The sequence below is a fragment of the Gavia stellata genome, chromosome 5 (genome assembly GCF_030936135.1).
Source record: "Gavia stellata isolate bGavSte3 chromosome 5, bGavSte3.hap2, whole genome shotgun sequence".
Taxonomy (NCBI): domain Eukaryota; kingdom Metazoa; phylum Chordata; class Aves; order Gaviiformes; family Gaviidae; genus Gavia; species Gavia stellata.
In genome coordinates, this window is record NC_082598.1 from 60639006 (window position 1) to 60664469 (window position 25464).

Consider the following 25464-nt stretch of genomic DNA (forward strand, 5'->3'; position numbering starts at 1 on the left):
ATGTTATTTCTCTGATTTTAGCATTAAAAGGAGTTTTGTATTTTTAACGCTCTGCATAGATGATACTTCTGAAAGTGCTTTTAAGACACCAGGACTCAAAAATAGCCAAAAAAGAACATAAAAATACCTCCAGTGCTGTTAGAGAAATAGCAGGGGACTCAGAGGCATTTAATAAACGTCCCGCTTGCTCTCTGGCTGTGGCTTCTTTACTGTACCAAGTAAGATCTTCATAGTAATCTCCCAAAAAAAGTTAAATACAATGGTGGGGGAGCCAGAGTAGTTTGAAACATTTGCATTTCAGTAATCGTGCGTCGAGCGAGCTGTGCTATAGAAACACCGCTCAGGCTATAGCGACTTCACGGGGCGTTTCTGCTTTCCCGTGCAACTATCGTGCTGGTAAGACGGATATGAGCAAGCAGGAAGATGTAAGTACGACGCGGCAGCGTGTACGCGTTGGTGCGTGGACGAACAGGCAGGACACACGCCGGGCGGAAGACGGAGGTTACCCACCCTTGTTTTACGTGGATATCTGTGACAGCTTTGCAAAGCGCACATGGTTCAGATGCCTTTCAGTCTTGCTGCCCTGGTACCAAGTGGCGTGCTAGCCGGACCCACGTTCAAAGGGGGTGGCTCTCTGTGCTGCATGGCCAGCTGACAGTTTTCTGACCCTATTTTCCTCCTCCCTGCTTTCTTTTGCCTTGAGCCCGACCTCTCCTTAATACGCAGTTTGTAATTTATCTATTTATTTGTTCATTCGGCCAGATTTTTGCCTCTCGGTTGCTGATTCACCTGGAGCAGCCTGGCCTCTGCGTCTCGGGAAGGATTTTGCTGTAGCCAAACTGAGCTCCAGCTCGCAACGTGCATGAATTACAGGTTCCCAATTAGTATTTTCCAGTATCAGGCTGAAACGCTTTTCCCCCTTGAGTTGCTTGTTATTGGAGAGGCGTGTTTCGGCGAGGCTTGGAAGGTTTTTCCACATCTTCTACTGTGGTTGCTCTTACAGTGCACGGCAAACCCTTTGCTCGTTCCTCGAAAGACGTCTGAAATGCTACTTCTGGCACTTGTATTTCTCGCAAAGGGTTAATGTAACAGCAGTAATAGGGCTGGCTAGTGCTTTATCCCAGCTTATTGCCCCTCCTCTCCGCGCTGGGGGCCGGGGGGGACACACGCGACTGGAGAGCTCTACCTGCAGAGCCAAGAGCAGCGCCGAGGTGACAGACAGCCCAGCAATAAACTGTATGTCTTCCGCAGCGGCAGGGCCAAAGTTCAGCTACATGCAAATACTACAAAAAGCTCGAGAGCTGGAAGGCTTTAATTAAAATGCTCTTCATATGTGCTCGTTTGCTGGCGTGGTGGAATGCATTCTGCATCTCCCGGTCCTGGAGGAACAGTCCTCATCAAAGCGAGTAACTAATGGGATTTCTGGCTAGATCAGTACAATAGAAATCACCAGAAGGGAAGCGTTATTATTTATTTATTTGCCTGCTTCTTCGGGCTTGATAATTTTTAAGAATACAGGGTCTGATCAAAAGGCCCTGTGCAAATCGTTGCAGGACACCCACTGGCTACGGCGGCGCTGGACCAGGGTTTTTCCGCTGCAATGCAGCAAGCCGGGGCGATGCGTTGCTCTGTGCTGAGAGGTGCCGAGCATGCCGGCCGGATCCCCTACAGCTTGGGCAAGCCTTGGAGAGAGCGCTGCTCCGTGGAAATGGATGGAAAAATTTGCAAACCCTGTTACGCGTTTGGCAAAATCCGCCCTGTGGGTTTTGTTCGGGGATGGTGGGTGAGTCAAGTGGGAGAAGGGGCTGTTTGCTCCCCACCCCTTAGCTCTGCAGGGCCCTTGGCAGAGAGAAGCGAAGATGCCTCAAAAACGAATTTGCAGGATTGGGTGGAAAACGCCAGCGGATGGCACCGGCAGCCGCTCGCAGCCTGTCCGGGAGTACACATCGCAATTGCCCACCGTGCTTCTGCATCCTGCTGTGCAAAACTTGTGCATCTTTGCTCTGTGCCCCTAAATGAGATGGAAGGAAGCAATGTTGGATCAGGTAAAAGCAGAATACTGGGCTTGCCCTCCCTCCTTCGGTTTGCAAGGGTTTACGGGACCCTGTCTGCAATTCCTTCATAGCTTCTTCCCAACTTGCTGTAATCTGCCTCAATCCAAGGAGAGAAAGCGGTGCTGAGCCAAGTAGTTTATTAATTGTGCTGTTTCCTGAGGTGTCTTTCACACAGTTCAGCATTAGCATGGCGTATCGCAGAGGGCTGATCTGCGCCGCACCGTTATCCCGTCATCCCCAGGGCTCTGCCTTCCCCGCGATGGGTTTCTGCCTTGGATCATTAAACCACGCAGCTCCGTGGCTCTGCCTCGTTCTCCTGAGGGGTGGCACCAAGAGTGTGAAATCGCTCGCTGACCTTACCGGAGGCTTACGGCGTGAGCCTCTAAACGCCTGGCTGTGCAAGGACAGTTTCCACAGAGAGGTGCTCTCACCCAGTTCAGTAAACTGGAAGGCTATCGCTGCAGAAACGACTGGGTTATTTAATTTATTGTACATCTCTTTGTACCAGGTGCGAGTCGGTCCCTGCAAGGAGATGGAAAGGAGCTGGAGGATGACTGGGCAAGGATGCACATGAGGGCACAGACCCATCTCCACCTTTTCCAAAATTGCCGACTGCAACTGGCAAAGCTGGGTGTGCTTGAAGGACGAAATGCCCTGTGCTTTCCGCAGGGGTGATGCACCAAACCCTCCGCTACGTGTTGGCTGAGGCTTCGAGGGGGACTTCTGCCAGAGTCAGATAGCCTTGCAGGGCTTCGAGTGCTATTTGCAACCCCTGCAGAACATCTCTATAAACCAAAACAGATCGCCGTAAAGTAGTCAGGTAGTTGATAAGTATTGCACTCAAAACAGCAATTTGCATCTGTCGTGGCCTCACACTGTTCCTGGATCTTCTGATATCAGTCAATGAAAGATGACTGCTATTTTAAATTCAGCCTGTACAGTGTCCGGTTCTTTGTTTAGGACAAAATATGGAAGGGAAATACATGGTCATTATGCAAATGAATTCAGTAAATAAATGCAAGTTGGCTCAGCTTTCTTGTATCCAGACCTGCTGGATACAGCATCATTGGAAGGGGTGCCTAATATCAGTAAATGGCTATTTCATTGCCTACAACTTAGGCACTGCCTTTCATCAGGGAGGTTTTTCAGGCATCTGGCTTGTTGATGGGGAAACTGAGGCACAGAGGTGCAGTGTGACCGGCTAGAGGGTACACACCAGGGCTGGGACTCTTCTTGCTGCTCCTCTGCCCCCGCTGAGCCTTCCCCGTAGGGCTGGAGCCCTGAGCCGCACTGGAGATGTTTCCTCGCCTGTTTGCCAAACTGACTTTACGAGCAGATAAGAGAGGCTGGTCAGAGTCCACCGGAGATGGGCCGGAGGGTGGGTTGTTGGGTTTTGGGGTTGGGTTCTTTTTTTTTCTGAATTGGTTGCAGTATTACTGTGGTTTCAATTTCATTGCAGCATGAGAAATAGAAATGTCAGTCAACAGTATGTTTATCCGAAGCGTTTAGTGAGCTAAAGTATGCTGAATAGCTTGGGAAAGAGCGTGGCGTGGGTTCTGTTTGTTCCCAAATCTTAATTGCAACAGTGACAGTTCCCTTCTTCCCACTTTTACACCGTCAGTCAGGAAAGACAATCTTTGATCCAAGTCCAGCTGAGTGCAAGGTATTGTCTGCGATACATTTGGTTGGTGAACTGTGCTATGTCGGCTGAAAACAGAGCTGTTAATAATGTGACAGTGTCCATTCCAAGTGGTCGCAAATTCCGGTGCTCAGGCGATTAAATGTAACTCAAATCCCGATCCTTTTGACTTTCTATCCAGCAGGAGAGCAATTGCTACCTCTTCAGTAAATACGTTGGGTTTTATTTGGCCTTTGGCAGTAATAGTATTTAGAGTGGCTTGGCAACTATTCACTGATGAGGGTCCAAAAAAAGCACTTAACAAAATCAAGCGGTAGCAGTAATGAAGTGCTAAAGACACTGACACTTTGTTTATCCTCTTGAGAGCTTAGCAAAGATTTCAGCAGCTCCTCCCGTTTCTCTGCCTCTCTTAACTTTTGAACCTGGATCGTGAGACAGCATCTGCCCGCGCAGGGCTGTGTCAGGCTGTCCTCTCCCGGGACGCTGCGGTCCGGGGTCACGCAGCCCTCTGCTCCCCAGTCCCCGTGGCTGAGCCCCAGGCAGGTGCCCGAGGGGCTGCGCCGGTGGTTTGATGGGAGAATATCCAAATATCTGAAGTTTGGGTCTGTCAAGTCTCCTGCCTCCATGTCTCCTGCTCCAGCTAGTCTGCCTCATAGAAGTAAGGACGTACTTACGGGGACAGGGCACGCACGTGGCTCCTAAGCCATTGGACCCTGGAAGGTCTATGCCCTTTTCCGTATCAGGAGAGATCCGGTGCCACATGTGGAGCAGTGCTCCGGCACGCACAGCAGCCACCTTCTCCCTTCGCCAGGTGGGTACTTGAAAACTTCGGTGATGCCTTGAGTCAGACGTTTTTATAGCTGCCGTGTGGCTGAATCCGGGAGTGTTTTTCTCTCCGAGAGAAGCAGCAGCTATTCTTCACAGACCGAATGAAGGCACCTGTTTGGTTAACTGGGCTTCGTTCGGTCCCCGGGCAGCCCTACACAACCTTTAAGGCCCAAAGGAGTCTTTGAAGTACCATTGAATTTCATTGTTAACATCTCAGTCATTTACCCTGAATGGAAGAGGGTATTTTTTTTCACTCGCGGGCATGAATAAACTCTTTAGATTGTAGGAAATAATCCCTCTTAAAGGAGAGTTAAAAGCGCTTTCTGTTAACATAACACGGGAGGAGGGAAGAAAAAGGAAACCCGGTGCCGAGCCGTGCCTAGAACTGCTCCAGCTCTTCTCGAAAGCGCTGCATTTTGTTCAGCGATTAGAAACGGAATAAATCAGATGAAAGGAAAGGAGCTGATGACAGGGCGATACGTGTGTCGGAGAAGGGGAGGGAGTGGCGAAGGAAAAGCACATAATGTGGGTGACTTTAATTATGTGGAAGGTGGGAAGATTGACTTCCCCATCCTGAGCGGGGTGTGTGAGAAGATACATTAGTCTATATTCTATCAGGGGTTGATGAGGTCTTCTCGAAGATGTTAGGAGTTACTTGGAAGAAAAAAGGTGCGCTCGCTGGCAGTATTTATGAGAGCTTTAATTACATTTCACAGACTGAGTTCCAATTAGAAGGGAAGGGAAAAAAAAAAGAGGAAAGAAAAGATGTACAGCATGTGTTAAGAGCACGGTGATAAATCTATGGCTAAGGATAATGGTAAACAAGGTAGCTGTACATCACGGCATCATTTGCACACTTCTATTTTTAGGTGTTTATTCCAGCCTTCCTTCCCCCCCCGCCATCACAAGCAAAATGCTCATAAAGGGGTCAAACACAGGCCTCCGTTACTCATCTTTCAAGATGGAAGGCAAAGATCATTTGCAATTGCTGCGGTACAAGGCTATTACTTTTTTTTTTGCCAAATCATTAACTGTGTCGTAAAACAGCACTCCAGAAAAGGCAGACAGAGACAGATCGCAACATTTGTCTCTGGGCTCACATGAACAGTAGAAAAATATCGCTATCATTAGAGCATCCTTTCACGTTATGTTTAATGCTGCAGGTTCCTACGCTTAGAATCGTAGAACGGTCTGCGTTGGGTTCCCATTATCCGTGTTACAATCCCGCCTAACCGGCTTCTTACCCAGATGACCATGATGTCTGTTTATTTTAATGTCAGGAGGTAACGCTGAAAGGGGAGATGTATAAATTGCTCAGCACTGGCTTAATTCTCTTCTCGCTGTAGTCAGCCAGGGACTTTGCTGTTTACTTCACTGCAAGGACAGTACCTCCGTGTGTGAGAGGCTTTGGCACACCTCTGACGTTGCATCCCTCTCACGTGTCTCAGAAAGAAGCTTTTCTGTACTCTTTACTCGTGGTGTAAGCTGTTTGCCAGTATCTCTGCAGGCGATGCAGGTAAGAGATGTGTTTTGTCTAATGACATCAGGGTTAGGCACGGGGAATACCTTGGATCTTGCGGTATTGTTAATTAAAGGAAAGGTAAGCCTGCAAACGGTTCATGACAAATACTGAAATTCTGACTGGGGAACAGCAGGAGTTGGCTGGTGAGATTGCTTTCATTTCAGATAACATCATTCCTCCCACTGATTAATAAAAGGGCTAACAACGTTTTGTAATAGCGGTGAAATGGCTGCCGTGAAGCCCTGGCATTGCTTCATTCAGCGAATGGGAATTTTTGCTCTTCTGTAGTTCCATGATCACACTTGGAAAGTTGAAATGGATCAAAGGAGAATCACAGAATCACAGAATCACAAAGGTTGGAAAAGACCTGTAAGATCATCAAGTCCAACCATCAACCCAACCCCACCATGCCCACTAAACCATGTCCCGCAATGCCACGTCTACACGTTTTTTGAACACCTCCAAGGATGGTGACTCCACCACCTCCCTGGGCAGCCTGTTCCAATGCTTCATCACTCTCTCAGTGAAGAAATTTTTCCTAATATCCAGCCTGAACCTCCCCTGGTGCAACTTGAGGCCATTTCCTCTCGTCCTATCACTTGTCACTTGGGAGAAGAGACCAACACCCACCTCCCCACAACCCCCTTTCAGGTAACTGTAGAGAGCGATGAAGACTCCCTTTTCTTTGGTGCTGCCGAAACCAAAATCCTTGTTTATTTAAAAGTAGTTATGTCAGGAGTAAGGTATGATGGAGTATAATTACCAAGTTCTTACTTGGTAATTAGTATCTTGCAGCCATCTTAATGCTATTAAGAAACAGGCATAATTGCACGTAGGATTCATATATTTATCATGGGAGCTGGCACTTCAGACCGTTAGGAAGTATCTGTAGCTTTGCTGTATGCTGCATACAGATTAATTTAGTTTAGGAGATTTAAGAGGTTGTCAGAGAGACGCACCCGTCTTCCGAGCGGTTGCACCGTCAAGTGGTAGGAGAGCGCTCAGCGAGGCACCAGATGTTTCCCGTAGCCCTGCTGCAATAACATCGTGGATCCCTGATATATTTATGCATTTCCAGAGGTTTCCCGGCTGCTGGCTGAAGTATTCAACGCTGCCTGTTTTAAACACCCATATAAAAGAGGAAAGACTTGGGAAGGGCCAGGAGGGAGTAGTGTTCATCTCCATTTGAGCTCTGTTGCGCGGGGTGTTTCTGCGTGCCAGCGTGGGAGGAGAGAAGCCTGGACCCATGGGAGATGCTGGGAAGAGACTTGGCTATGGAATAACCCCAGCCCCGCGTCACAGGCACGGGGCTCTGCAGCCTTAAGTGAGAAAATTGGTGTTGGGGATTAAGCGTGTTTTCTTGTCAGCCCATCAGAGTATAGGTAGAAGCAGCTTATTACGGGCATACGCAAGACTGGAAATTGTGGCTAGGAGTAAGAGAGGAACAACTTGCCAAGGGAATCTTTTTTCAATAAAAGATTGTCATTAGCAGCTCAGCAGCACTCAGGGCTCTTCAATGAAATGTGTTTGGGAAGGGATGGACAAGGAGGATCTTGGGGGAGAAGAGATTGTTTCAGCCACAGGCCTAAAGCTACCGCCAAAGACGAGGTGGTACGCGCTTCGGCAGAACGTGTTAACTGTGAACCTCGCGGTGCTTTGCGAGGGGCGCGAACCTCCCTCCCTCACGTTTTACAGGCTGCAAGACAGAGTGAAGTGATTTTTTCCCAAGGTCACCCAACAGTTCAGCAGCGGGGCCGGCAAGAGACCGAGAGTCAGCAGGGTCTGGTGGCACCACGCAGCGGTACGGGCTTAGGGATTGAATCCTGGTGGACATCTGAGTCCTTCCTGATGAGGACTGCTGAACGGTACAAGACCATAGACAGGATCTCTTCCAAGATGGAAGAGGAAAATTTTTTTCTGTGTTAATCTGCAGCTGGCCGTAGGTCCAAGTGGTCTTCTGTTTCATCCATTGCTTTGGCTGATTCAATACCTGGAGGGATATATTACGTTTCCCCTTCCCTTAGTGGATCAAATTCTTGTCTTAGTTGTATGGAAGCTACTTCTGATGAAGTTGGCAAGTAGTCTCTCATGTAGATGAATGCAAGCTATGGCCTTGTATCTCAGGTAGATTTCATCTTCCCACTTTTTCCTCCGGATGTCTTCACAGCTGCTGCTTGTGTTTCTGTTTGGGCTCTAGAAAATTTGGCTCTAAACATAAATTTTTCCCCAGGCTGTCAAAAAAGCAAGATTCTCTGGTGCATGAAAGTACAATCATTTTGATTTTCCTTCTTTTAACAATGCAGTGTCTTGCAGAACTGCTTTTTTTCCCCCCCATTTTTCTGAAAATCCTTTTGCCCAGGACATTTAGTATATAGTCGTAGTATGTGATTTGACATGCCTTACTGAGGAAAAGATGAAGCGGAGAGCATCAGATTTATTACTGGGTCGGTGACTGAGATATTTTTTGAGTTCCCAGAGCTTTATCACAGGGATCATCCTGGGTCTTGTCAGTAAAGAGATGATCTGGAGAATTAGATCACTGAGATTATAATATACCGCTGCGTTAGACAAGATTCATGGTCGAGAGAGGATATGGCATTTAATGGCCCTTTTAAATGTCACATCCAGGCTTTAAAGGCCATAGCCTCAGAATAAACAAAAGAGACCACAGCTCGCTCCAGCAGCTTTAAAATGAGCGGCACCCCAGCGATGGCAGCGGGAACTCGGGGTCCGTATTTATGCAGCAGATACAAGACTAAGCGGCCACTGGAAACCACGCAAGGGTGATAGCCGTGTCTTTCTTGAGATACAAGGTAAGGCGTGCCTACGCGGTCAGCATGCCTTTCATTTAGCGGGAGAAAGGAGTAAGTAATACAAAGTTCTTATCAGAGCGATGCACAAGAAGTTAGACAGGCATTAATGGCTTGAGTAATTTTGGTTGGAGTACAATAAATAAAGTGATTGTGTACCGCGTGAAGTAATAGATGTCTCTGCAAGCAGTTGCTTGGCAGCTGTACGACTGGATGGGAGGGGTTTTTTTTAATTTTTTCTTAGCTATGTAACATTTTGAATGGATGATAACGCTGAAAAAAAAAATGTATTTCCACTTTTCTCAGATGCATTCATCACTGGTAGAAAAAGGCCCATGGGAGGGTAGTCGACGGAGCTGAATTCTGTACACTGTAGTGCTATATAGTCTAAAACCGCACGTGGACAGTTCGCATTGCTCAGATGTGATAGTTCAGTATCTTCAGGCTTTTTAAAATCAGGGCTGTTTTTATAATTTTTATAGACTGATAAATGTTGCCAAATTGCTTGGAAATCCACTGACAGTCTTCAAGGGACGTTCAACTTTAAAAGGCACACCTGAAGCATACATCCTTACTTGAGGCTTTTCTTGATATTTTTTTTTCTGGATGACTCATGGAAGCGTGCATGTGTGTATATCTATATTTAAAAGTGTCCTTTTCTATTTTGTTTTTCAGGTTCTCGGGAAGTAACTGTTAAATTGATTTTTTTTTTGACACTTTTTGTCTTCAGTACTCATTTCTAGAACAAAATTATGTCTTAAAATGTTCTTTTTTTTTTTTTAACCAAGTTTGCCCCCTTTTTCAAATCGTGCCCTTCCTTTACCCAAGCAGACATCACTATTAGAAATAAATGTGGTTTTGTAATTAAGGACCCAGGGCAGGATGGGCGATACTCCAGCCAGTGACTGCATGGTGAAGTTTGGTAATCTGCCCCCAGGGGTGAATCGTTATTGATTTAAAGGAAGATGAAAACTCAGTGGTGTTTTGTGGGAGGGCTAAATTATCTCTCTGGCCTTAAAATCTAGGGATATTGATTTAACATTTATTATCTCGGTTTACCTGCTGCCTATAAATTTGCGAATTCAAGTTAAATGAGCATAAAACGCATTCTGGTTGAGTCCAGTGTATTTGTGCACTGGAGCGTACAAATTTGTACTGGAGTTTTAACTAAACCGTTTTAAATATTGCTCTTTTTGTTAAGCCTGCTTAATTGTGTGTAGCTCTCTTGGAGTACTTCTCATTTTTGGGGGGGGAGTCTAGCAACATTTGAATATTTCACTGTAATTAAATCCTGATGCAAACCCAAGTCTTTGTTATTCTTGCATTCACTGCAGTGACCTTGATAACGCGGATGCTTCACCTTTGCTACTCCTTGGAAGGCAGTCCTGTAAAAACGGGATCAATTACGTGCATTGCTAGGATCCTGTTTTCAATATCGCCGAATTAAAAACAGTTAGAGCTAGTTCATGGGCTTTCCCCTTGCATGGGGCGGGGGTAAACAAAGGAGAATAGAAGCTGAATTGTTTGAGAGGAGGTAATCTCTGTTTTGTTTCTGCCACAGATGAGAGGTGATCAATTATTATGTCAGAAGGCGGAGAAGCAAATATACCCCAGAATCTACACTTAGTTATTTAATCATTCTGCCTGATGCATAGCATTTATCATTCACGTTTTTAATACCACTTACTGTTATCATCTCACATTTATGCAGGGCGCATTTAAGGAGAGAAAAGTCATCCTGATAGGCAGCGTCCTGGGAAATAAAATAGCGGAGAAACCTGTAGGGTTCAATTTCTGGCTCTTCAGTCTAAGTAGCTTGAGCCTGGCCCCGTGCAGACAAACTGTTGTACACGTCTGATCTCGAGATGCCATCCCTGTGGATGACTCAAGTCGTTGTCTGAATGGAAAGCTTAATGAACTCCCACCTGTACTGGGTGGGTGGCCCTCAGTGGTGCTGTAAACTGCTTTTTTCCAAGAGCAAGTGGGAGCTAACAGCATCACAGACCTGTGAAGGATGCAGTCAAATGCCTGTGAGCAGCTAATATTTGTGCAGTAAGCTCTAGTAGCCACCGCCTCCTGTCACCTGCCTTGTTGGACTACTCTTAGCCATCTTCAAGGCGCAATTTCAGCCAGCTGCTGGATGAGGTGAGCACTTGCAGCATGAAGGTTGGTCAAGGGAGAGTCATAAACGTGCAGGGTAATACCAAACAGGGAAGTGTTTTATGTACTGCGTGTATGGAGACGTGCATATACGTATTTTATTTCCTCACTAAACGTTTGGGTGGTCTAGTCCGCACCCTGAATAAAGATGAAGGTGAGAGATTTGGAAGGGGTAGAGAATTTGCTTAGGTCTGTCCAAGACATCCACTGGTCCAAGTTGGAGAAGACAGCCAAGAAACTCCTCTGAAGGAGGAACCCCCAGTGACCGATCATGTTGAAATCCCCTTTTCTCTTCTAGCAGTTACAAAGCTGAGAGGAGGTGAGTGATCAGTATAAGGAGAACTTGCCAAAAACAGATCCGTAACCTGTTACAGTGGTCGTGAACCAAAAGACATGCTGGATGCAGTGAGACTTGTCTCGCCTCCGTCTTTCTATAATGAGGTTTGGGAATGCTGGATGAGACAACATCACCAGAGCCTCAAGATATATTTGAGAGTGCAGCTTCACAAATGCTTTCTCTGAAGCAGTAAGTTGCTTGATTCCTATAAGCCTCTTCCTAGCCATACCTAGGAATAGTGAAGCCACTGTTTTTGTTTCACGGCCAGGAGGGGGATGGATCTAAAATGTGGATTTGCGGCACGTTTTTCTCCCCGATGCTTCAGAGAGCTGCACTACTGGAAATGCAAGCCAAAAAGGCAGAAAATTCCCGCTCTGCTATCCTGTGTGCATGTATCTCACCTAATTTTTGATCAGTCATAGCCACAAAGCAGTGAAACAGACTATCTCGGGAGGACCAGCCACCAACCAGTGTAGATTGCGTTAAGCAGCGTGTCGCAGACAGAAACCTGTTTGACCATAGTTCTGACGCTGAGGAGACGCTAAAGACGTGTCTACTTATGCATTGCATGTGCAGCTACAATTTAAAACATCTGAAATCTCTGTTGGGACCATTTACCTTCTGGATGGCAATCCCACCCTCGGATGTTCGGGCTGTTTTCCTGTTCCCATGGTGTTGCCCCAACCTCCAGAGCCTGTGGTGACCCAGCTGAGTAGGCAAGTGCTTAGGACATACCCTGTCAGCAGTAGAGGGGAAAAATTGGGCTAGAGAGACCCTGTACAGTCTGTAAATTGGGTTTTCATGTCCAAAGTGTTCTGGAGTATTCTTGAGTTTGTCTCTATATCCTTTTCAACACCTTCAGAAACCAACTGGACTGGAAAAGCCTGCTGTATTTTGTCAGCAGAGAGTCTGTATTTGCTTCCTGCAGGAAGGTAATGCCTCTGCAGGGCGGAAGAGTCAAGAGCCATGCTTTCAGACGCAGCTGCATTTATCCCATTGAAAACACTGATGTTCATCCCGGGCTTTGTGTTGCTCGGTCGCGATCTCTGCGGTTTCGCCTCAGCAAAGCAATTTTACACAGCGCTCGCCTTTAAGCGCACAACTGGTGCTTCTGCTTGGAAACAGAAGTTGGAGAGAGTTATTAAATTATGAAAATAAGGCTTTACCACAAATTTCCCCATGATTTTCCTTTTTGTCACTCATGTAGGGATTTTGTTCCGTGTTTGAGCTTGGCGTGGTGTCTCTAAGTTGCTTGTGATTTAAATAGAAGAAGCCGGCTGCCAGGAGTAATGCTTGCAGGTATTCCTTCTTTTCTTTATTTGCCTTACAGCAGTGCCTGCAGGCCAAAGCAAAGATTGTGCTGGCAGCATCTGAATAGTTAGTTCCTGCCCCTCAAGTCGAAATAGATAAAGGAATTATCATTATCTTCGTTGCACAGATTACAGCAGGGAAAGATGAAGTGACTTGCCCATGGTTGTGCTACGAGTCTCTGGCAGAGCCGGAAAGCAAAGTGTTCTTTCCTCTGGTCCGATGCTTTTATCCCAGTGCCATCGTTTTGTGTGACTAGCCGCTTTCAACAATTCAGATTTTTCCTTAACGTCTCCTGGCACAAACGTGCAGGCTGGTAAATGGCATGAAATGTGTGTCTCCCAGATCTCTGCCTTTCTAGATCCTTTTTATTTTTATCGCTTACCTTATGATGCCCGGCTGCCTTTGTAGAGCCATGTGTCTGGAAGGATGTCAGGATGTGTGATAATCTAACCTGCTTTAAAACCTCCGAAGACACAGATGCCACAGGTTCACTGGGTGATTTTTCCCAGTGCTTCATTATTTTTGTCCTTAGAAAGCTGTTCCTAAATTTAATTCTGTGCTTGTCTTGCTCCAGAGGCAGCAGCCTTTTACTTATTTGGAGACTCATGTTCTCTTTCAGTCTCTTTTTTCCTCCAAGACTGAACAGCTCTGCTTCCTTCAGTCTCTGTTCGTGGCTTTCTCAATTTCTGCTTGTTCTCCGATTCCCTCTTGGATTCCCTCAAAATGCACTGTGTTTTTCCCGACTTTTGAAATGGGGCGTGGTATGGAGCCACCAGCTCCCTCGAGCATTTTCCCCTTCTCCCCAAGGACCCAACAAATCACTTCTCGGCCTCCTGGGAAGCCCCAGGTTGAAGCTGCAGCTCTTATTCCTTCCTTTCTTCCTTCCAAAGGGGCATTGCATGCTCCCACGTTTCACACTGCGAAGGTTACCCCTTAGGAAGCTGAAGGTACCCAAATTTCCCTTGGTAGCGTCAAGAGATGTTTTCCCAAGCACCCGTAGTGCACTTTGCGCCGAATTTTCTACTTAACTTCTTTTCGATGCTTGGAACCTGAGATTTTAGGGCAAACGGTACCCATGGTCACACCTAAGTGCCAAAAAACTGGGCAGATTGTCTGGGTTGGCAGCAAGGATGAGATCTGTTAGGTTTTGTCTCTATTTGTCTGGCATTTCCCTTAAAAACTGATAGCCTGGGCAGCGGTGGCCCTGATCCAGATTGCCCACTGTCAGTCTGAAACCAAGGGTAGGGTGGGAGTGGGTTTATGGATCACAAGTATATATAACGACAGGTATATAAACCTTTCCCTTTCAGCTCTAGTCACTTCGAGGTTTTACCATTCTAGGTTTTTGTTCTTGGACTTGATGATCTTACAGGTCTTTTCCAACCTTAGTGATTCTGTGATTCTGTTTGATATTTTCTTTTTTTTTTTTTTTTAAGACTTTTCTTTCAAGCCTTCTGGTCTTCACTGGGGAAATTGCTTATGGAGAAGGTCTGGACCGTGGTTCTGCAAAGCTGTGACCAGCTCAGGGTCCTGTCAAAGGTGCTGGGCTCGTGCTTTTCTCCCATTTATGAATGAGACGTGAGAGAAGAGCGGTGGTGGTAGGAGGGACCAAGTACCATAGGAAATCCAAAACTAGCTACCTCTTCAGTAGCTGTTCTTCAAGTCGAAACATAAGGAATTTATTTGTCCGCCTCTGATTTCTCTGGAGTATTTAGTAATTTGGCTCAACAGTTCAGCAAGAGTGCTCGGTGTATCATACGGAGTGGCAGGCTTGGCAGAGAAGGAAATTTTCCACGCAATTTAAAAATGGTCCATGAATTTACCAGGTTTAGAGTTTGATAGCAGCAGGAAGAGGGATGCAGCAAGTCTTGTATGAAAAAAGGAGCCAATCTAGGAATTAAGAAGGTGAGTTATGGTAGGGAGCAGGATCCTGCACATTTTATGCATTGTATTCAGTAGCTATGGTTTTGTTTTGTTTTTAATGCTGTGTGGTTTTTAAAAGGAAGCTGTTGCTTAAATGCAAATAAGATATTAGGTTACTAATGGTAGGAGAGGCGCTGGTAAGTGGGCCGGAAGCAAACCTGATAAATGCAGTCAATAATGAGGATTCTACTGCAAAATGCTGAGCCCTGTGGCTGTGATCCAGCAAAGTGCTGACAGCCGTGGTACTACTCCTGCGCTTAACTTTAAGCATTTTCCCAAAGCACTTTGATGGATCGGAGCTGGAGTCCTTATCACCTTGCTAGGAGGGAATTTATAATAAGAGTCATGTGAGTCAATAGTATATATTCTTAGGCTTCACAACTAAACAACTAATGGAATACAGGGAAATTACAGCTCTTCTGTGGTGTGAAGGAGTCTGGCTCTGGTCTTAACCACAGACTGTTCCCCAGCTTTGAGAAAACTTAATATCTTGATTTCCAGAGGCCCTAGAAGAAACAAAAACAGCTATTGCAATTCCCCGTGGATCTGCGCCTTATAAGAAGATATTCCTTCGCGCCTCTCTTCCCTGCTCCGGCAGCCCTTTGTCTCAGCTACGCCTCGGCCCCGGGTGCAAGCACTGTTAGGGATAGCAGAGAGCCCTTTTCCCTGAGCCCAGGCAAACCGTGATGCCCTAATGTCTCTCTCTCCCTTCCCGGGATCAGGATAAATTACAGCCCAGCAGGAACTGTCTGTGCAGGACTGGGGGCTGATGCTGCTATAAGTACCAATGAACGCATGCTAGGCCTGGCAATTGGAAAGAAGTTTCCCAAACGGTGAATTATGGCCATGGCCAGTCTTGCCGGGCCAATTTTAAAATTATTTTTCTTTTAAACAGTTTGTCGCTTTATGAAGGGGATTTTGCACCACAGTGCCTGGCACTCTGGCTTTGGAGTCCCTGCAAAATACACGTGAGTGTTTGCAAGCGTTCAGGTTTCAAGGGTAAAAAATTACCTGGATTGATGTTACAGACCATGATGCCCTTTGTAGCCTTTGTTATATAGACAGACCTTAAAATTCTCATACGCCGGTGCTCCTGATAAGGCGTTGAATGTGTTTGTTGAGTGAACAAGCTGGAGGTAATACCTCCCCTCCATTGAGATGAGTGGGCTCTCAATATTCTACAGTTGTCTACGAAAGTCTTCTCGGAAATCACAAAAGAAATGAAAATAACAGAGTACGGAGGATTTCTCGACAACTGAAGTGCCGGGACATTTCTCATGTCTCTACATCCCAGCAGTGGGCATTTCCAAGGGTGACCGTGCTAGTCAGCGCACGCTGTCTGGAGATAGATAACCGCTAATGCCATTATTCTCGTTTATAACTTTTAAGATTGCCGGGAGGCGGGGGGGAGGGTTCCTGTCACCTGCGATTTGTGATATCTGGTCACGTTTTCCTAAAATTCTGTGCTTGCAAGTCGTGTGAATCTGCAGGCGGCTTCCACCCTTTAAGAGTACACGTCTCGCATCCGTAATCGCCAGGAGCCGAAAGCGTGTCTGCACAACTCCCTAAACAGAAGGCAAATGGCAAGAATCCAATTTATTTTTTGAAATTATCTGCTTTTAAGAGTCTTGCCCAAGATTATGTGGTGTTTGGAGATGGCGGTGATACATGATAGATTCCATTAAATGTTCTGGCTCTGTTGTATATGGGGCAGCGCACACATGAGGGATGACAAAGTAGTCTTGCCCCAAATGCTTTGCAGTTTAGTTCCCAGATCCTGTGATGTCTTCAGGCTCTGCGAGTAATCCTGTTGGCAATTGCAATGTATGATAGCTGTGTCACGGCGTAGCTTCGTTATGTTAAATTTTTCAGAAGTTACTTGCTTTTTTTGTGGCGAAAGCAGGGATTTTTTGGAAACGTTCGTGCGGTCAGCAACAGGGCATCCAGAAAGGAGTGCCGGAGGTGAGATGCTGCTACGCCTGCCCGGGCTGCCTCCACAAAGGTAGGCGCTTCAGTGAGCCTCAGCAATATTTTGCTAAGGCAAAATATACTTTGCTAAGGCAGAATATTTTCTGAATGGCAAAGCTTGCGTTGGCTGCATCCACTGTCCTTCGAGGAGTATGTGTTGAGCCTTGCTTTCTTACAATTAACACTGTATTTCGATTAAGAGGAAAAGACTGCATACAAACGCTTTAAAGCTATGCATTTATTGTCTTCATAACTTATGCATCAATAATCAGTAATCAGTCTTAATAACCAAGTATATTTTATAGATACATTTTTATAAGGCAAGTTAATGTAATGAGGATTTGAGTAGTGATTTTGTACATGCAGTAATACTGCTCTCTTGCTATTTGTTCTTTTAATACCATTTTATTGGAGTAGTTAAATATCATGGAGTGTTCATCAAAAGATTTGCAGCAAAAAGCAGTACGTCCTTATGGGTGGACCGGTTGATGTTAGCTAGTCGCTGTTAAACAGAGGGTTCTTGGTTTCCCTTGGTTTTTCTCTTTGCTGTTTCTCTCCTTGCAAACTCCTCCAGGAGATGCTCAGAGGAAAGGCGGCCTTGAATTAGGTGAATTTAGCATGCACGCACCCCTCCTTCCCCCAAGTTGTGCTAGCACAGTGGAATTACAGCAAGAACAGGGTATTGGGGCACAGAAAATCTTGAAGCCTTAGACCACACTGGTGCATTGGAGTCCTAGTCTGAACCAGGCATATCTCCTGAGCTGTTACACCGATCAGAAGTGAGAGATGAACCGTTATCCCTGTGCTAATGCACATTGCGTGCAGATTACTTCTGTTATCTCTCTAATGTGAGTATGAGTTGAAGGGTTTTTTTCTGTTTTGTATCTTCCAACCATGAGCACTTCTCTGTAGTGGGGCTGCTGGTAATTAAAAGCATCGGGTTAGTAGCATCCACAAAACCACAGCATCCACCCTACTCTCTTTGCCTTTAGCAAAGGTACTTTTCTGGTGTCTTAGGTCCAAGGATTAGAAGTCTAGAGAGAAATGATCTGAGAAAAGCATTGTTAAAGAAGGAGCAGGCTCTCCAAGAGAATTAGCCAGCAATTTGGGTTTTACCTCGCACAAACCCAACCCTGTGTCCAGCTGGGAGGCAGCAGGCTCTGGGAGCACCTTGGCTCTGTGACCAGCTTGGGTTTCAAGTCACGTCCCGCTGTTGAGCTCAGGGAGCTGCATTTAGTCTTCTAGGGACTGGGATGGGAACCACCTGAAAGATCACCCCTTTTCTTATGCGATAAATCTGGTTGCTTGGGTCAGACATGGATTCATGCCACAAAAACGGGGCCCTGCCTTCTGTCGCAGCCCCTGAGGGCTTGAATTGGGTTCTTCTCTCTTGTGTGACCTCTTTCATTTCACCGCACTCATCAAGGTGCCTCAGGTTGCGGAGGCATTCAAAATTGAGGTGGGCAACAGAGACTGTAAATGGGTCTAAGACCTGGCATTTACTTGAGGTGTTCGTCTTGGGAGGTAGAAGATGTGAAGAAACACTATATATTCGTTGCTGAGGAAATTTGAAGATTGTGTTCTCATTTTGATGTTTGATGTGTGAAAAGGACCAGCATGAAGTCTCCATCTACTCAAGAGATACCTTGAAAAATCATTCAAAAGAAGATGATCTCCATATATGAACCGTGTTTTAGGATTGGGCTCATATTTGGCAAGGTGCTTGGATTTAATCCTGGGGCTAAAATGCTAAAATTTACCCCCTGCACTATTTCACAGAGTCACAGAATCACTGAGGTTGGAAAAGACCTGTAAGACCATCAAGTCCGACCATCAACCCAACCCCACCATGCCCACTAAACCATGTCCTGCAGTGCCACGTCCACACGTTCCTTGAACACCTCCAGCAATGGTGACTCCACCACCTCCCTGGGCAGCTTATTCCAGTGTCTCACCACTGGGCCTGTGCATCACGGAAATCCTGTGTAAGATCTCAGGTAGAATTGAAACGGCATTTAATGCTACGTAGTCCAAGGACCTTTCATTCCCTGGACTCAGTTTTCAGAAGCACTTACAAGCACCTGCAAATTGGGGTCCAACCTGTTTGCCTAACTAGGCAGGCGTGGTTTGCAACTACTTGTCCTCAAGGGATGAAGAGTTTTGAAACCCATTACCAGGCAAACTGGGGTACGCTTTGGGATATTAAAATTCGCAGCACAAAAGTCAAGTTATGACTTAAACGCTAGGCTCTGACCCAGGTATAATATCTGCGGTATACGTACCCTTAGGGGAGTCATTGGGTGTTGAGCTTTTCTAAAAGTATATCGTTTCTATACAGAAATGCAAAGAGATAATACAGTGAAGTCTTTTTTTTTCTTCTTCTTCAAACAGTGTTTCTGTTTTAACTAATGTATATGTTTTGTTTAAAATGAATCTACCGCTTGAAGGCCCCTGCAATTTCACATGCCTTTAGTGTGACTCGGTGAATAAGGCAGGTCTTTCTCCAAACTCTGAAGTCACCAAAGGCCTGAGAAAAATATTCAATAATTTCATTAATTAGAAACTGAGTGAAAAATTGCAGTATACCAGGCTTTTGAAGTGGAACCAGAATTACTTGTCTTGTGGTTTCTCTTCTGATACAGGTTTCATTTTCTTCAATTAAACCTGGCTTTATAAATGCATTAATGATAGCATAACTATTTGGTTATATGACTACAGGTGAAGGTAATGATCTAATCACAAGCGTGAATTTGACTCCTAAATCTTCCGGCGTAAATTCAGACTGCAAAAGAAACTTGGCATCACCTGGAGGGGGGAACCCCAAGGTGTATTGTGCGGTCTGAAGTGTTAGATCCCAAACGTCTGCACGTACAGGAATCATGGTAAAAGAAATTGCAAACGCATGAAAAACGCATGAAAATCCGTAGCATAGGTGTCTATAAAAGGTGATGTCTATATCTCTAGCCGTCTATGTCATAGATGTCTATAACAGCAACCAGGACAGAGCTGGTAGCAGCAAGATCTTTGTCTTTGATGCCTTAGTTCTCTTTGGAAAGGGACCTGAAGCCCAGATACCTGGAGAGCCAAAGGAAAGAGAGGTGCCAGCCCCTTTGCCCGTGTAAATCGGCATCTCTTCCAGGGCTACTCTGGGTTGCTCCAAATGAGGATCTGTCCCGGCAGATGTTAAAGCTGGATTGAAGGTCCTGGGCTGGTGGCTTGGTTTTTCCACCGAGGGTGAAGGGAGCTAGTCTATTTTGGGTTTTTTTGGATCAGAAGTTGAAAACTTCCCTGACTGTGGGGCTACGGGTGAGATGGGGAGCCATTAGCTGTTGTTTCTGCCAGAGTGAAAAATACCGAGGCAAAAGTAATTGGGCTGGAGAGAACATTAGATAGACCATGAGATGGAGAAACTGGATTATTTATTCTATCTTGGTGCAGTGGTCATTCACCTGATAGCATTAGTTTCTCTTAAAATATAATTAACATTTTATTCCGCTAAGCATCATTGTATATTAGACGTTAGCGGGACACAGCACAGTATGTTGTAGATACTGGATTTGGTGCCTAGATGGCTAATTCAGTGCTAATGTCATTATCAAAGGTTGCAGAGGAAGAATGTCCTAAAAGGTCTATTCCTCAGGAAATCATCTCCTGTAGTTATTCAGATGTGACTAATGATGCATATTCTGCAGAAACTTTAATTTATTTATTTGGTATGTACCCTTATTCTTCTTAAGAAACGTTAGAAGCGGAACAAAAAAAAGGTAGAATCAGTTTTCTGTGCTTGTGTTTGCTTCCCGATTAATTTTGGTCTCAGGAAAGCAACAATGTACGTTAGCAATTTCACACCTTGTTACACCTTCTGTTTGCTTTCATCACACGCATGGCTGTTTTCGTGAATGGCAAACATAAACATAAATGGGGTAATATCCCTCTTTGATTTTGCGTGTCTTGCTGAGAAATTAATGCATATGTGCAGATGACTCGTAAAGCAACATGTGAACAATTCGCAGAGTACAGCCACCCTCCGTAGCATCCAGGCGGGGATTTGAACACGACTTCTGCCTGCTTACATAGGAGACATGGGAGATTACAGCTTTATATATCTTGACTCTTAGGTGAATTTATTTTTTTTACACGTTGTACTCCAAATGGAAGCGCTCCGTGGCTTGGCTTCTTTCTGGTAAGAGGATGCTGCCCGTGCAGAAGCAGTGACCTTTGAAAAGCAAGTCTCAAGTAATCCTTTTATTTTCCTGAGATCATATAGCACAGTATCCAGTTGCAGGCTTTTAAGATGGAATGATTGCAGACTTTGTTCGCTTGCCTGGATTGGATTACATTTTGTTTGACAAAGAAAACTCTAAAATACATATACCTTCCTTCTTTCAGTTCAGAGCATCGTAATCTCCGTGTGTTGAGGATGCAGAGTAGTTGCCGTATCATCCCAGCACCGCTGGGATTTATTGAATCTACTTAATTGGCCTTTATCTCACGGTTACACTTTAACGCTTCTTTTGATGGAGATTCAAAAAGGATACAGTTACTCCTTTTCTAATTTACTTTGAGAGTTGGGTTACTCATTTTCTTATCTTCCCTCCTTTTCCCGGTAGAGCAGAGTATTCTGCAACGCCACGACTGAATGTGTTAGAGGCTTGCACGGCGAGAGATTTAAGTCCATGAAGCTGTTAACTAGCAAAGCTAAAATGCTTTAAAAACACTGCTTTTTAAAAAGCTTTAAAAAAAAAAAAAGCTTGAAAAAGCTTAAAACGCACTGCTTTTTAAAGAGGATGCTCTGTTTTAGGGGAGTTGGACGGGCACTTTTGGATGGCTGGTGGGTGCATTTTGTGTTGCACTGTGCCGATGCACGTGAAGGAGAGCTGAACTGAAGGATTTTGCAGCAGATTTCAGGACCACTTGCATCGTTCTCTTGGCTTTAAAGCGCTTGTGGGCCTCGGTCCTATAAACACATCAGGAAACCGCAATAAAGTGGATGAAAAGTCCATTATTTGGTCGGGCGATCGTGGCACTGAGAATTGCATGGTTTTCGCCTTCCTGAGAGGCGTTCGATACCAGGGAGGGCTGAGGTCTCCCCTCGCTGCACTTCTCAAGTTTGCTTTTGCTAATAGGAGTTTAAGAAGGTTTAATGTTCATCTCTGGCTTTCTCCAGCCTGCCAGACCTCTGTTGCCAGCTCTGCAAGGCTGGGATGGGCATTGGAGACATTGGAGAACAGTCCCAGAGGGGCACAGGTCCCTTTTTCTGAGTATTCAGTGTCTCCATCCCCTGTATGTAGCATCCAAGTGACTCACGATAAAGTGATTGATATCGTCTATTTAACTAGGGTTGTAGAATCGCCTGTTATTTGGCACCACCACCCCACAGCGAGACTTGTTTTCCGATGCCTCTGAAGACCACGTAGCTCCTTTTGCATTGGAAGGGAAGTTCATCCTATTTCAACGGAGTTGGCTACTGGCTGTGTCTTCTCTGGGCTAACACATCTGACCGTACACATGTGCACGGACCGTGTATCTCACGTACACAACTCAACTTGCTGTGCACGTGCGTGCACATCATATATTTAGGCATCTGGATTAATTAATGAAAAGTCCTATACCAGATTAGCAGGTTGAGTCTAGGTTGTTATTCACCTTCGCATAGTCCAAAGAATTGTGGAGGGCATCAGCCGAGGGTAAGGTGACTTTTGCGGATGAAAAATTGTTGGTGATCACCGTGCGGTGCCTACATAAATAAGACAATCACCATTCAAATCGAGGTGGTTTTTACTTGCTCAGCGGAGCAGTTGCGAGCACGGTGGTGGATGCACAGCTAAAAAGCGAGCGTTGGCTGTGCAGCTTGGTGCCAGCTCTCCAGCGGAAAGCAATATGGAAAGGGCCAACATCTTTCAGCATCCTCCGAGAGCCAAGTGGGGGAGAGATTAGTAAACAGGAGCGAGAAAAACTGGGGCTGAAAAGAGACTGAGATGCGGGAGCTTGCTTTAAAAGAGAAGGCTCGCTGCTGGCCTTCGGTCCAGGGATAATTGTCTGGAGCTCTTCCCTTACTCTTTTTGGCTGAAGATCAGATCCGGCAAAATTAATTTGTTTGTTGTCTTTATTTTACTTAATAGGTTGGGGGTTTTTTAGTATTATGATAATGAGCTAGTCCTGCATATAGGAGAAGTCTTTTTTTTTTTTTTTTAATAATTCCAAATGCATTTTGGAAGATAAAATGTGGTCATTTGCTACTGCTCGTTGCACTCAGCTCCCCGTATGGCCACAAAGGTCTTTGCCGTGGGTCTCCCCAGCCCCCCTGCCAGCCTTGCCGAGAGGAGGGCGAGTTGAAGACCCTCGGCCAGGCGTGGGCTGCTTTTTCCCTCTGGAGAAGCTGCTCTTGGCCCTGTAAATTAGACTACGAATTTCTCCCGTCCCCTTTTCTTTTCACTCCGTGTTGTTTCCTAATCTCTGGCATGGAATACCTGGGGTGTTAGGGTTGCATCGCCCATAGCAACTTCTGCGAGGGAGCTGGCAGGGGTGGTAACAACCACAACTTGAAAAGTCTCTGCAGATACCAGACTGAAAACAAAGGATCAAGCCTGTTTCTAATGTACGTGTGTGCTGCAAAGGGCAGATAACCTTTCAGGGCTGCATCTTAAAATAATAAGCAGAGCTGCTACAGCTGCTTTCATGCTGCGGCTTCCCCAAGCACGCCACGAACTTCCGAACCGTGATCACCGTTAAAATCTTTACAGTTGCCATTTGCAAGGAATTAGCATCACTCCGTGAGCTGTGACGCCCCAGCGATATTTATGGAGAGCGTAATTTTAAATTATAAAGGTTGTAATGGCCTTGCTACCCTGTTCCTTGCTTCTGGAAGGAGGCGGCTGAAAGATGCCTGGGCTTTAACTACCGCAGCCGCCAAAAATAAATAGATAAGGAGCCCACGTAACCTAAGGTCTTCTGAAAAATACATACCTTCAAAGCAGCTGAAAGAAAGCAATATGTAATCAATATGTAATTCTGATAACGTAGCCCCCTGACACATGTGAAAAGGCAAGGTGTGGGGTTGATGTGTTTGAAAAGTGCTTGAAAAGACAAGGTTGGCGTGTAAGCTGCTGCTGGTGGTTCGTGTCGTTGCTTTGCTCGGGAAGGTGATGCTGGTCAGATCCTCAGCTGCTGAAAATCTGCGCGAGTCCAGTTGTTAAAAACGGGCAAATAGCACGGAGGTGAAAGCAGACCCCGCCGATCTGTAGTAGCTAAGGATCGCCTTGCGTTCGAGGATGCGCTGACGAGTTTGGCTTTGGCGGGGGCAGACCGTCTTACTAACCATGGTTTTTGTCTGTTCTGTTTCTCTCCTGTCTTGCAGCACCTTCTCCAGTCAGTAGTGTGAAAAAAGGGAAGATAACTAAAAATAGCATCTCCCTTTCCTGGCAGGAGCCAGATCGACCCAACGGCATCATCCTGGAATACGAAATCAAATATTTTGAAAAGGTGTGACGGACTGATTGCTGAGCATCCCAAGTACCTTCTCTTTACTGTCCTCTTCTTTTAGTTATAATTATTTGAGTCATGGAAGGGAATGGAGTGATTTTATGCATAAATCAATGTCAGATTGATTTTGCAGTAAATGACTAGGAAGACTTGAAATGAGGGTGTTGTTTTCCATTAGTGTGCCACTTCTCTTGAACAAATACATTAAATCTGCGTGTCAGATTCCTCTCCGGCCTTATCACACTAAGACAGAGCTGCTCATTTGTTAAGAATAGGAGGGGTTGGGGATCGAGCGTCTATCTCCTCCCGGAAACATCAGGCTATCCCTTGCCTTTGGTGTTTCAATTTCTCACTTGGTTTTGCATCCACGGTGTAAGGGGAGGAGAAGGGTTTTGCGGAGAGATTGTATCTGCTCTGCCGTGAAGGTGGCCGTCCTGGCTTAAAAGCTTGCCAGGGTTTTCCAGCTCTTGCTCTCGGTCTAATGGAAAACACTCTCTCTTCCTACAAACCTTGCCTCTCCTAGTCTTCATTTCAAATGGCGACTTGTTCTCTTCCTGCAAAATTAATGCAGTTTTAATGAAAACGGTTGCAAATGCACTTTGTCTAAATAGCATCTTTTGAGCGATGCAGCCTTGGATGTTTGGAAATCTGAGATTTCCAAAAATTGGGTTTGCGAGAGGTGACTGAATAGCAGTTTCTTGCCTTAGCTGGGATCGTAAGGTGTTCTTTTTTCTTCTGCAACAGCCAGGCTATCTACATGAAAACAAGAGGAAAATCATGAAAATGAGTCACAATTCACTTTTTTGGGGCGTTGAATTTCTATTTTAAGGAAGGTCTTCCATTAGTTCTGTTTATGACCCAGGTTAAACCACTCCACATGGACCAGGGCTGGGTCCTTACTCCTCCTCTCCTCTTCCTCTGACCATGGGAGGGACCTGCTCAAGCAGCCCGTGCAAACAGGGGAAAGAACTTCAGAAAACTCCGGCGTCAGGATAAAATCAATACTGTTTTTGCAGATGAGGGAGCTTGGGCAAGGGCACAAGATGTGTGAGTGGCTTAAATAGAGCTGAGGTTTTCAAAAAGATTAAAGCACAAAGCAGAAGGCAAGAATCAGGACATGCTATTGCTGGAAATAATCCATTACTGATTCTTTTATTAACTTGTTTGAACGACTGTTGTAGCGCATTGAATCCTTACCGTGGAGCGGCCTGGGAAGATTAGCCTCTAGCGACCTTGATAATGAGCAAATAATTAAAACAAAAAAAATCCATATAGGTGTTCGTTTTACTTAGTTTGTTTTCAAACAAATCGGGGGGAGGGGGAGGCTTAAAACATTGTATTTTGTGGTCCAGAACTAGTCTCAAATAGCTTCAGTCAATGGTTCAAGTGCAAGTCCTTCATGGGGAGGTAGCTACAGCCAGTCCGAGTTT

The 25464-nt window shown here is 45.5% G+C and overlaps 1 protein-coding gene across 3 annotated transcripts in view; it reads left to right on the plus strand.

The window, feature by feature from the left end:
* Positions 1–25464, plus strand: part of EPHA5 (EPH receptor A5) — a 200857-nt gene that overhangs the window by 123431 nt on the left and 51962 nt on the right. For all 3 annotated transcript variants that reach the window (XM_059817456.1, XM_059817457.1, XM_059817458.1), the window contains exon 6: positions 23910–24034. In XM_059817456.1, coding sequence (XP_059673439.1) covers positions 23910–24034 — 125 coding nt within the window. The remainder of the gene's footprint in view (positions 1–23909; positions 24035–25464) is intronic.